Source organism: Drosophila miranda, chromosome 4 (assembly GCF_003369915.1).
Source record: "Drosophila miranda strain MSH22 chromosome 4, D.miranda_PacBio2.1, whole genome shotgun sequence".
Classification (NCBI taxonomy): domain Eukaryota; kingdom Metazoa; phylum Arthropoda; class Insecta; order Diptera; family Drosophilidae; genus Drosophila; species Drosophila miranda.
In genome coordinates this window covers 19,816,503-19,826,050 of record NC_046677.1, presented here as the reverse complement: position 1 = coordinate 19,826,050, position 9,548 = coordinate 19,816,503, and the positions used below count along the sequence as shown (strand labels likewise).

At 45.1% G+C, this 9,548-nt stretch overlaps 6 protein-coding genes and 1 non-coding gene across 7 annotated transcripts; 3 read left to right on the top strand and 4 right to left on the bottom strand.

Annotated features, from left to right (window-relative positions):
- The first annotated feature begins 70 nt into the window (after nucleotides 1-70).
- On the top strand, nucleotides 71-554 carry LOC108162971 (cysteine-rich PDZ-binding protein). The gene is made up of 2 exons (XM_017297969.2): nucleotides 71-254; nucleotides 314-554. Exons 1-2 carry the CDS (start codon nucleotides 91-93, stop codon nucleotides 441-443), a joined length of 294 nt encoding a protein of 97 aa, XP_017153458.1. The 5' UTR covers nucleotides 71-90; the 3' UTR covers nucleotides 444-554.
- On the bottom strand, nucleotides 435-2,735 carry LOC108162964 (twinkle protein, mitochondrial). The gene is made up of 3 exons (XM_017297963.2): nucleotides 2,226-2,735; nucleotides 1,727-2,164; nucleotides 435-1,663 (listed from the first exon to the last, which is right to left on the bottom strand). The coding sequence occupies exons 1-3, from the start codon at nucleotides 2,518-2,520 to the stop codon at nucleotides 552-554; spliced, it is 1,845 nt and encodes a 614-aa protein (XP_017153452.1). The 5' UTR covers nucleotides 2,521-2,735; the 3' UTR covers nucleotides 435-551.
- Nucleotides 2,736-2,915: 180 nt separating this feature from the next.
- Nucleotides 2,916-4,408, bottom strand: LOC108162970. Its single transcript, XM_017297968.2, has 6 exons — nucleotides 4,301-4,408; nucleotides 3,928-4,055; nucleotides 3,699-3,753; nucleotides 3,455-3,537; nucleotides 3,204-3,259; nucleotides 2,916-3,020 (listed from the first exon to the last, which is right to left on the bottom strand). Exons 2-6 carry the CDS (start codon nucleotides 3,975-3,977, stop codon nucleotides 2,959-2,961), a joined length of 306 nt encoding a protein of 101 aa, XP_017153457.1. The 5' UTR covers nucleotides 3,978-4,055; nucleotides 4,301-4,408; the 3' UTR covers nucleotides 2,916-2,958.
- On the bottom strand, nucleotides 4,126-4,242 carry LOC117189209. Its single transcript, XR_004473265.1, has one exon. It is a non-coding gene; the product is annotated as a small nucleolar RNA Z5 (small nucleolar RNA).
- A 43-nt stretch (nucleotides 4,409-4,451) lies between the features above and the next one.
- On the top strand, nucleotides 4,452-5,274 carry LOC108162967 (rRNA-processing protein FCF1 homolog). Its single transcript, XM_017297966.2, has 2 exons — nucleotides 4,452-4,559; nucleotides 4,618-5,274. Exons 1-2 carry the CDS (start codon nucleotides 4,557-4,559, stop codon nucleotides 5,215-5,217), a joined length of 603 nt encoding a protein of 200 aa, XP_017153455.1. The 5' UTR covers nucleotides 4,452-4,556; the 3' UTR covers nucleotides 5,218-5,274.
- Nucleotides 5,275-5,351: 77 nt separating this feature from the next.
- On the bottom strand, nucleotides 5,352-6,683 carry LOC108162966 (40S ribosomal protein S2). The gene is made up of 2 exons (XM_017297965.2): nucleotides 6,591-6,683; nucleotides 5,352-6,218 (listed from the first exon to the last, which is right to left on the bottom strand). The coding sequence occupies exon 2, from the start codon at nucleotides 6,215-6,217 to the stop codon at nucleotides 5,411-5,413; it is 807 nt and encodes a 268-aa protein (XP_017153454.2). The 5' UTR covers nucleotide 6,218; nucleotides 6,591-6,683; the 3' UTR covers nucleotides 5,352-5,410.
- Nucleotides 6,684-7,200: 517 nt separating this feature from the next.
- Nucleotides 7,201-9,287, top strand: LOC108163756 (sorting nexin-17). Its single transcript, XM_017299226.2, has one exon. It carries the CDS (start codon nucleotides 7,377-7,379, stop codon nucleotides 8,826-8,828), a length of 1,452 nt encoding a protein of 483 aa, XP_017154715.1. The 5' UTR covers nucleotides 7,201-7,376; the 3' UTR covers nucleotides 8,829-9,287.
- Nucleotides 9,288-9,548: the final 261 nt, after the last annotated feature.

Below are 9,548 nucleotides of genomic sequence, written 5' to 3'. Positions count from 1 at the left end.
CAGCGATAGGCAAAAATAAATGTTATCGTTTCCAAGTACGGTCACACTCACTGCATTGCAAAATCAAAACAAATTGATAAGAAAAAAAAAATGGTTTGCGAGAAGTGCGAGGCGAAACTGACGAAAGTCTCGGCCCCAAATCCCTGGAAAACCAGCACCGCCCCAGCCGGTGGACGTAAGATAAATGAAAACAAAGCCCTATCCTCGGCTCGGGACCGATACAATCCTATGGGCTCGACCCTGGCACCTTGCCGGTAAGAAAAGACAAACCGTACGCTGAATTCCAGGCTCATGAGATTGCTTATCATTTCAGCATCTGCCGACAAAAGGTCCACCAGATGGGATCCCACTACTGCCAGGCGTGCGCCTACAAAAAGGCCATATGCGCCATGTGCGGCAAGAAAATCCTAAACACAAAGAACTACAAGCAGAGCTCAACGTGATGCATCCCATGGCCAGACGACGCAAGGATTTTATGTATAAGCCTAACCTAGTTCTAGACAACAGAATAATTATATCAGATAGTATCAACAAATGCATAGATAAGTACGTCAGGCCTCTGTCGTTGTCTTCTCCCTTCGCCGCTTGGCACCTTGGATCTGCGAGGAGTAGCTGAGCGCCTCCTTGTCGAACTCGAGCGGCATGATACCCAGATCGCCGCTATAGCGGTTCTTGGCTATCTGCAAATACTTTTTGCCGCGCACCGATGTGAGTCGCTTGTCCTGAATGATAAGCACATTGTCCGCCTCCTGTGTGGCCTTCGCCGTACCAAAGACGGAGCTCGTGGTGAGGTCATCCTCCTGGCGCTCCTTGCGCGGATGCATGACTAGCGTGACATGGACATTGTGCTTGGTGGCGAAGCTGCGAAAGGCTGCAATGATGGAATCCTGCTCCCAGAACTTGTCGCCGCGAAATGAGGAGACTCCCATCATGAACTGAAGGTTGTCGATTATCACATGCATCACGTCGTGTACGTAGGACGCGTGCTCGATGGCCTCCAGCACTGGCTTCAGGGGCTGCTGGCCGTGAAAGGTCATAAAATAGAGCGGCATGCGCTCAAACTCCGTGGCCCAGTGGTCGAACTCCTGCAACTTATTATCCAAGGGGTAGCCCACATATTGTCGCAGCAAAGTGGCGGCCAAACGGGTGTTGCGTATCTCGAAGGAGCCCCAGAGTGTGGACACGCCCTGCATGGCTAGGTCGAGGGAGTACTCGCTCATGAAGGTGGTTTTCCCGCTGCCCGTGGGTCCGGTCAGGATAGTCAGCTCTCCCCTACGATGACCCTTAAGCAACTTGTTCAGCACTGGGAAACGCTTCCACTTGACGCCGTTCACCTTTTCAATGTTCTGCAGCTCGCTGAGTATGTCGTTCCTCATCGCCCCAAATGTAGTGATGGCCTTGTGCTTCACTGGCGTAGCCTTGGCCAGTATGTGGCGAAGGTTGAGCCGACGACGTAGTGCCAGGTGCGGCGCTGGCTCCGTTTCGGTGGCTCTAATGAGAAGGCAACGCTTTTCTTCTATCTTTTGGGCAAATGCTCGGGCGGCATCCCAGTTGTGACTGCTATCGTAGTGCAGCCAAAAGACCAGCTCCTTGAAGCGCTCCAATCCAGGCAGGCATTCCTGCGGCAGCATCTTCAGCTCGTACGGTAGGCAAACAATACAATCTGAAAGCAAAAACTGCATTCTGTGAGCTGTGAATTGCAAGGAAAGCAAGCGGTTGTACGTACGCGTTTCGATGTTCTGTGTGGCAAGGACAATGAAGTCAAGTAAATTGCTGACTAAAACCGCTTTACTTTTGTTCCCCACACCATGAATAAGCAGCCCCGACATGGACGTGCCCTGAAAGGTCTCCTCATGGCGGTCGCTTAAATGCAGCACCTTTTCCCCGACCACTAGTTGCGCTGCATTGCGTAGCTTGAAATGCAGCAGATTCTGTTCCGGCTCGTACTGGGCTCCAATGGCATTCAACTGCGACTCCTTCAAACCCTTGATTCCTAGGGCCTCACATGCCTCTGGCGTCACATTTGTAAGGTAGGAAAAGCGCGATTCATATACGGGCTGAGTTTGTGGGGGGCGCTGGTAGCCGGCTGGCGAGGGGATCTGATAAGCCGCCAGAGCATTGCTCAGAGAGGTTTTCACATCACAATTTGGACAGATAAAGGCTCCTAGAAAGAGGAATCTACATATATAGATAGTTTGCTAATGAAAATCCGCTCCGTTACACACCCGTCCGCTTGTTTACGTAAGCCAACAGCCCTTGCTCAGCGACGCCCCTTGTGTGTGCTGCAGCCGGCTGCCTGTTACGTTCACACAGCCGGCACTCCACTTGCAAGCACGTGTGTCCATCCTTGGGAAGTAGATTGATCTGTCGCAGTTGTTTCTTAAAGTCCACATACTCCTTGGGGTCCAGTGTGCACTCCGCGTAGTCCGTATTTATCTGCGTTGCGTAGTTTTCCCTCCAGACTCTGGATTTGTTGTTATTTATGCGCAACAGCGGTTTGATTAAATCGGCGCGTCTCATGGTACATGTTATCGATCAACTCTGTGCAACAGGCGGCAGGCTAGTGTAGCAAGCAATTGAGATTTTGGAAGACATTACTGAATAGGCCGTGTACTCCCAGCAATTAAATAAACCAACTGATTGCATCAGCTAGCATTTATGCGAGTTTCAGCTTTTATTTCGCGTTAGATTAATAACCCACTGCAACTCTGCAACTTCCGTTATCGAGCACACATCTGCGCGGCTTCTTTTGAAACACAAAATTCGACAGCTTTATAAATTCGTAGATTCCACAAAATGAAAATGAAATTTCGCTGATGCGCGTTTCTTGCCACATACAGAAAAGGCGGACTTCAAGAGAGACTCTCCCACTAAAACAGAAGATCCCAATTTCCAAATAAATTTTGTACTTGTTATTTTGTATTTAATTAGATTTATTTTGTATTCAATTGATGCGCCTTAAACCCCAGTACTGTTGAGCAAATGCCATCCAGTTGAAGCCATTAAAGAATAATGAAAATCTGTAATTAAATAAATATGGTATTAATAGGGAACGTATAAGCTCGATCAAAATTTGTGTAAAAATTATTAATCAGACGCCTTAGCCCATCATTAAGCCGAAACTTTCTGGTGGAAACCGCAAAAGGTGTTTAAGGTAATCATCATTTAAACAAATTAAATAGTACAAAGCTTTTATAAATTACCTTTAAAATAGGTGCAGTTACAGATTCGGTAGTCATTTAAAATTCCGACATATTTGCTAAAAAAATTAAGAATCAGATTAGTTTTTACAAGAAAAAACCGGGAACAATATATGTGTAGAAGCGTGTAGAAATCAGACACCTAAGCCCATCATTAAGCCGAGGCTTTCTGGTGGAAACCGCAAAAGGTATTTAAGGTAATCATCATTTAGCTACTCAGAATAATCCATCGGATTAGTGGGTGAAAATATTACCTTGTTTGGTTTTCACAACGAAGTACCATGTGCCTGGAGTAGCCATCAGATGCACGCCATAACCTCAAAGCAGAGTTTGAAATCTGAAATTAGGGAGTACATTAAAGAAGATCTAAAACAAAAATGTTAGCTTTGAATTTGCTGAATCTTTAATCAGCTTACATTTTATCTGCATGATTATCTCAGTACAGGTCTGTGTAAAAGTTTCTCACTTTGTTTAATATTATCTAAATTGAATGCATACCTTGTTACAAAAATTTCCCCACTGTCGTCTCCATGGGCCGTTTGTTAGACATAACCTAAAACAATAACGAAATACATATCTCATTAATGAAAGAATTCATAAATAAAATAACCTTTTTTTCTTTCTTGAATCAGTTTACATTTTTCCGCATGAGTCTATTCAGTACAGGTCTGTGTAAAAGTTCATCACAAAAAAAAAAAGAAACTGCATAACAAGAAGTTGTCCTTACCTCAATGCCCAGAGGAGTCTCAAATGGGCTGAATGCCCAAGGTGTCTCATCGGCCGCGTGGCCTTGTGTACGCACACTTACATGGCGTCAATTGTTCAAAATTTCACCAAAGTTCGTGGTATTTATCCCTGCAAAGCAAACATCGTCAATTAGCAGTTGTTTAATTGAACACACAGCCAGCAAAAGTAAATTAAATGCCATCAGATTGCCGAATAATCTTTAATGAACAAATATTGTTCAACGAAACATTGAAAGATACAACGTTAAGTCGAGAAAAATGTTCTTTCAGTCTCGTCATCAGTTTCATCATTTGTGGCATTGCATTTTTTGTTGAACTTTAAACTCAATTTTTCACTGGGTTCCATTTGCTTACCATTTTGCTTGAGTTGTCGAATAAAAGTGAAGCCACATCCGGGCGCACGTGGAAATGCTAGAACGAAAATGGCGGCACAGCTATGCTTCATCTAATATCGATCCACCGCAGGAATGATTTTGTGGTCTTTCGATATATTTCAGCGTTGCTTTGAAAAAAAGTTATATCGATACCAATCGGGAAAACAGCTGATGACCAAAATAGTTTTCTACACGTGCGCCCTTTTAATTTGATTTTAAACTGAAAATACCTTAAAATGGTAAATATCTATTTCCATTGGAATGTCCCTTATGGTAACGGATTTATTCTTCCCACAGGGCAAACAAAAGAAAACCCAGAAGGTAAAGAAACAGCGAAATGCGCAGCTTAAACGCCTGATGAAGCCTACGGATTCGCGTCTGAAGGATCAAATTCGGGAAAAGCGAAAGAAAGCCGAGGATCCTCACCAGGTGAAAGTCCACGAGGCCACGCAGCAGAGCTCGGCGCTCTTTTTCCAGTACAACACCCAGTTGGGACCACCCTACCACATAGTCCTGGATACCAATTTCATAAACTTTAGCATTAAGAGCAAACTGGATATTGTGCAGGGAATGATGGATTGTTTATATGCCAAATGCATACCCTACATTTCAGACTGTGTGCGCGCTGAGTTGGAGAAGCTGGGCAACAAGTACAAGCTGGCACTGCGCATCATATCAGATCCCCGCTTCGAGCGCTTGCCCTGCCTGCACAAGGGAACCTACGCCGATGACTGCATCGTGGAGCGTGTGCGCCAGCACAAGTGCTACATAGTGGCCACCAACGACAAAGATCTTAAGAACCGCATTAGAAAAATACCCGGAGTGCCCATTATGTATGTGTCGGCCCATAAGTACGCCATAGAAAGAATGCCGGAGGCGTATGGCGTGAAGGCGTAGACTACTTTTTATAGTTCTATTTTACCTATTAAAACATGAAATTACTTTAAGCTCAAACTTTGTTGTTTTTTCTTCAAGCATGGGACCGTTTTCCAGTATATAGGCTGAATCAAGAAATGAAAAAAATCGTAGTCTATGGTTTTATGTTATTCAAGTTTATTCAAAACCATTGGTTCGCTCTGTATTGTCTAGTCTAGGCATCAGCGTGCAGACGGGCTGTGGGCTTGGACAAGAAGTCAGAGTATGCCTGGTAGGGAGTGGAGCCCAGAGGCATCTCCTTCCACAAGTCTGGAGTGAGGTAAGCGTAGGTCTTGGCAATGGCAGCGTAGGTGGCCTTTGCGAAGTTACCCAGGGTGCCGGTCGAGCCACGGGCCGAGGTGTAGCAATCCTCAATACCAGCCATGGTAAGGAGCTTCTTGGGGACGGGAGCCGAGACAATGCCAGTACCGCGGGGAGCGGGAATCAGACGCACTGAGACGGAGCCGCACTTTCCAGTAACCTTGCAGGGCACGGTGTGGGGCTTGCCGATCTTGTTGCCCCAGTAGCCACGACGCACGGGCACGACGGACAGCTTAGCGAGGATGATGGCGCCACGAATGGCGGTGGCAACTTCCTTGCTGCACTTAACGCCCAAGCCGATGTGACCGTTGTTGTCACCGATGGCAACGAAGGCCTTGAAGCGGGTACGCTGACCGGCACGGGTCTGCTTCTGCACAGGCATGATCTTCAGCACCTCATCGCGCAGAGCCGAGCCCAGGAAGAAGTCGATGATCTCGAACTCTTTGATGGGCAACGAGTACAGGTAGATCTCCTCCAGGGACTTGATCTTGCCTTCGCGCACCAGGCGACCTAGCTTGGTGACTGGAACCCACTCCTTGGAGTCCTCCTTGCCACCACGTCCACGGGCGCCGCGTCCACGGCCACGACCGCGTCCACCACGACCCCCACGAGAGCCAAAACCGCCACGGAATCCACCACGGGCTGGAGCTGCGTCCGCCATTCTGCAATTGAAAAAACCAATATCTTGTTTATCATATTGAAGACTACCAAAATCAATGTCAGAATTTCATTGTGTGCACTTGGATCAGACTCCTAAGGCCATCTTTAAGCAGAATGCTTTCTGGTGGAAACCGCAAAAGGTAATTGAAAGAATCATCATTTTACGCACAATTAAATACTTTTTTCACGAGTGGCTGGCATCGCCATTTTGAAACACGTGGTTTCCCAGAGTGGTTATGTTTTACTCTAAAATACCATCAAATCTTTTGTATTTAACATAGAAGGGAACATGTCGCATTTAATTGTGCTTTCAGGCACACTGATGTGAACATATTCTAAGCCAATTAGGCTAATTTATATTTAATTCAGCTTACATGTAGGTCTATCAAGTGTATTAGGGGTGAAAGACAAAAACGAAATGGCAGAGAAATTGAAATAGGGAAGCTAAACAGACATATCAATATATCGATATATATTTTTGGAGATATATTTGTGGAAAAATCGTCACAATATTTCGTGACTATAGCTGTATGTCATTAGACTGTGCTAACTGACTAGCTACAAAACAAGAGATAGCCTTGTGGGAGATATATATGCATCCAGTTGACTTCTCAGTTGAGCTGCGCTCAGGCCGCGCTGCCCCGGCCGCAGGGATAATCGATTGTTGCAATTTTCAAAACCAATTTTGCTGGTTGGCTGGGTGTAATTTGTAAAAAGAGAAATAATTAGACAATGAGAGAACATAATGGCAAGCATATTAGATTTAAACAGACGAAAAATTCTATGAGCAGCATTTTTCATATTCTAAAATAATAATATGATGCGTGGCACAAGCAAATTAGTTTTAATTTTTAATTGTCTGACTGCTGCTCTCTCTTCGCAACAAATTTTAAAAATTCTAATGTCATACAGCTATTAGATCAGATAGACCCGCTACTATGCATATTCATCGATGCACAGGGCAGCTCAAAAATAATATCGGTATTTTTGTGCGATTACGGGATTAACAATGTATATAGTGTGACAACGCGAGAAAATCTGCACAAATGTTTATTAATTGTACATAAACAAAGAAAAAGATATTGAAATAATATGAAAAACAATCGCGAAACAATAAAAATGTAAAAAGTTGGCTGGCGATGCCGTAAAATAATAGAAACATGCATTTTTCTATACCAGACACGCAGGACCTGGGCTCGCCCACGTACACTGTGTATAATATACACATAAATGGGAGTTATCATTGTTGCTTGCGGTACAAGCAACTGCATTCTTTAAACGAGCAAATGCGTCGGCATTGCTCCAGCTTGAGTCTGCCTCCTTTTCCCCCAAAAAGGTTTCTACCGCTAACTAATGGGCAGCTGGAGGCCAGACGCAGTGGTCTGGAGCAGTATTTGCAGATCATTGGTCAGGATGCACGCCTTGTTCGATTGCCGTTTCTACATCAGTTCTTCCAGCGTGCTCAGCTGGATACGGCACTGGCCGAGGGCAATGTGGGAAGCGACAGCGAGGAAAAGCAGCTAGAGGTAGAGGTCTACACAAATCCGAATGGAGCACAGTTGCTGGTTAATTGTAATGTGCAGCAGAATGCCAGTTTGTTACTGAAGAGCGTGTGCCGTGAACTGAAGCTCCCAGAAGAGCTGATGAAGTTGTTTTGTCTGTACCTGATGCGCAAAAAGCGGGAATCTGACGAGCTGGTTCTGGTGCGACGCCTAATGGACTTTGAGTCGCCATACATAACACGTCTCCATGCCCAGCCCTGTGAGCTGTTGCTTCGCACGTGTTACTGGGATTCGAGCTGGGATGCCAAGCTATACGGAAATAAAGTGGCCCTGAACTTGCTGTATAACCAGACCGTGGCGGATGTGAGTAGAGAATGGGTTGTGATCTGCTCGCCTGGCCTTGGACGGCAATTGAGCCATCTTCAGATGCAAGGGCGGTCTTTGGAATACATGGACATAGTGCGAGACTTGCCCTCCTACGGATGCCTGCAGTTTGAGGCGGCGAATGTTGACTATCCTGACCCGAAAACTATGGCTTTGGTCAGCATTGGTAACAAGGAGCTCAGCTTGCGCACGGCACGAGGCGCCAAGATATACGAGACAAAGTTTCGGGTGACTAGGATGCGCTCATGGCGTGTCAGTGTGACCCACAATACGCTGGAGTCGAGGCTTGAGCCCTCACAGTTGCAGTTGGCATTTGAGTATTTGATTTCGAAGCAAACGCTTCGCTGGATAACTATAAGCAGTGAACAGGCCATGCTGATGTCTGTATGCCTGCAGGCCATGGTGGATCAGTTGTTGCACGGCGGAGGCGGGAAAACAGATCAGAATAGCGATGATGAACCGGACGCGGGAGCTACATCGGCCGCATCAACACCCAGCTCGGTATCATCGACATCGACTTGTGCATCTACGTCGTATTCGACAACGACAGCGTCTATAACAACGCCGCCAGTCAAGTTTCTGGCACACGACCTGGCTCCCAAATCAAAACAGCAGAGACTAACGACGTCCCGCACTTTTGGAGCTGTGTTCTTTCGCAACGATGGGGAGGACGGTGCACGTGTGGCCAACGAAGCGTTTGAGGGTATTGGGGACGACGATCTCTGAATAACGCTAGCCAAATGAATGGGTGCCAAACTAGTTGAATTTCTTGAATATATAACTATCCGCATGTTTTGTAACAACTGTAATGTAATTGTTAGCAACACAAATCGAACCCGCACATTTAAAGTAACACAGTTAGTAATTTTTGAGTGTATATAACTTTATTTTCTCGGCTGCTTGTGAATCCTAAGGGAAAATGTATGAAATGGGAATTTTATTGTATAGAACCGGTGATGTATTGATGAATGCTCAACAAGAAAGCGTTTTCTTACTATTTATTATTTATAAGAAATGTTGAATTATTATAAATTCTCTGTAAATGAACCTTTTTGGACACATTTGTAACCTTATTGCTTATTGTTTACTTCTTATTGTAATATATGTATGTGAATCTTTTTACGTTTACTCTTAGAATAAATACGTTATGCATTTGGAAAAATAAATGTACTGATAACTACTGTGTACGGTTCGTTTTTGACTTGTCGGAACCTTTATATAATAGTAAGGACAGGGGGCAGTGTGCCGGCTGTGGGCAAGCTCTAGTTGTGGGCATCCAATACGTAACACTACGTAAACTTGGTCAGCAAGCAGAAGTTACTGATCTGAGTATTGTTTGTTGGCAGTACGCAGTTTTCGTATTGATAACGAAACAAATATAAGCATACATATGTATACATATATATGCGAAGTGGTGACTGTTTCATTTTGTTTGCAATGCTGTCA

Excerpts from the sequence above, each read along its gene's own strand:
- LOC108162971 (XM_017297969.2), top strand. The coding sequence starts at position 91 with ATGGTTTGCGAGAAGTGCGAGGCGAAACTGACGAAAGTCTCGGCCCCA. Across the intron at positions 255-313 it reads TCGACCCTGGCACCTTGCCG|CATCTGCCGACAAAAGGTCC; the intron begins GTAAGAAAAGAC and ends TTATCATTTCAG.
- LOC108162970 (XM_017297968.2), bottom strand. The coding sequence starts at position 3,977 with ATGAGACACCTTGGGCATTCAGCCCATTTGAGACTCCTCTGGGCATTG. Across the intron at positions 3,538-3,698 it reads GGGGAAATTTTTGTAACAAG|ATTTCAAACTCTGCTTTGAG; the intron begins GTATGCATTCAA and ends CCCTAATTTCAG. Across the intron at positions 3,021-3,203 it reads TAACTGCACCTATTTTAAAG|ATTTTCATTATTCTTTAATG; the intron begins GTAATTTATAAA and ends ATTTAATTACAG.
- LOC108163756 (XM_017299226.2), top strand. The coding sequence starts at position 7,377 with ATGCATTTTTCTATACCAGACACGCAGGACCTGGGCTCGCCCACGTAC.
- LOC108162966 (XM_017297965.2), bottom strand. The coding sequence starts at position 6,217 with ATGGCGGACGCAGCTCCAGCCCGTGGTGGATTCCGTGGCGGTTTTGGC.
- LOC108162964 (XM_017297963.2), bottom strand. The coding sequence starts at position 2,520 with ATGAGACGCGCCGATTTAATCAAACCGCTGTTGCGCATAAATAACAAC. Across the intron at positions 2,165-2,225 it reads TTACGTAAACAAGCGGACGG|GAGCCTTTATCTGTCCAAAT; the intron begins GTGTGTAACGGA and ends TCCTCTTTCTAG. Across the intron at positions 1,664-1,726 it reads CACACAGAACATCGAAACGC|ATTGTATTGTTTGCCTACCG; the intron begins GTACGTACAACC and ends TTTTGCTTTCAG.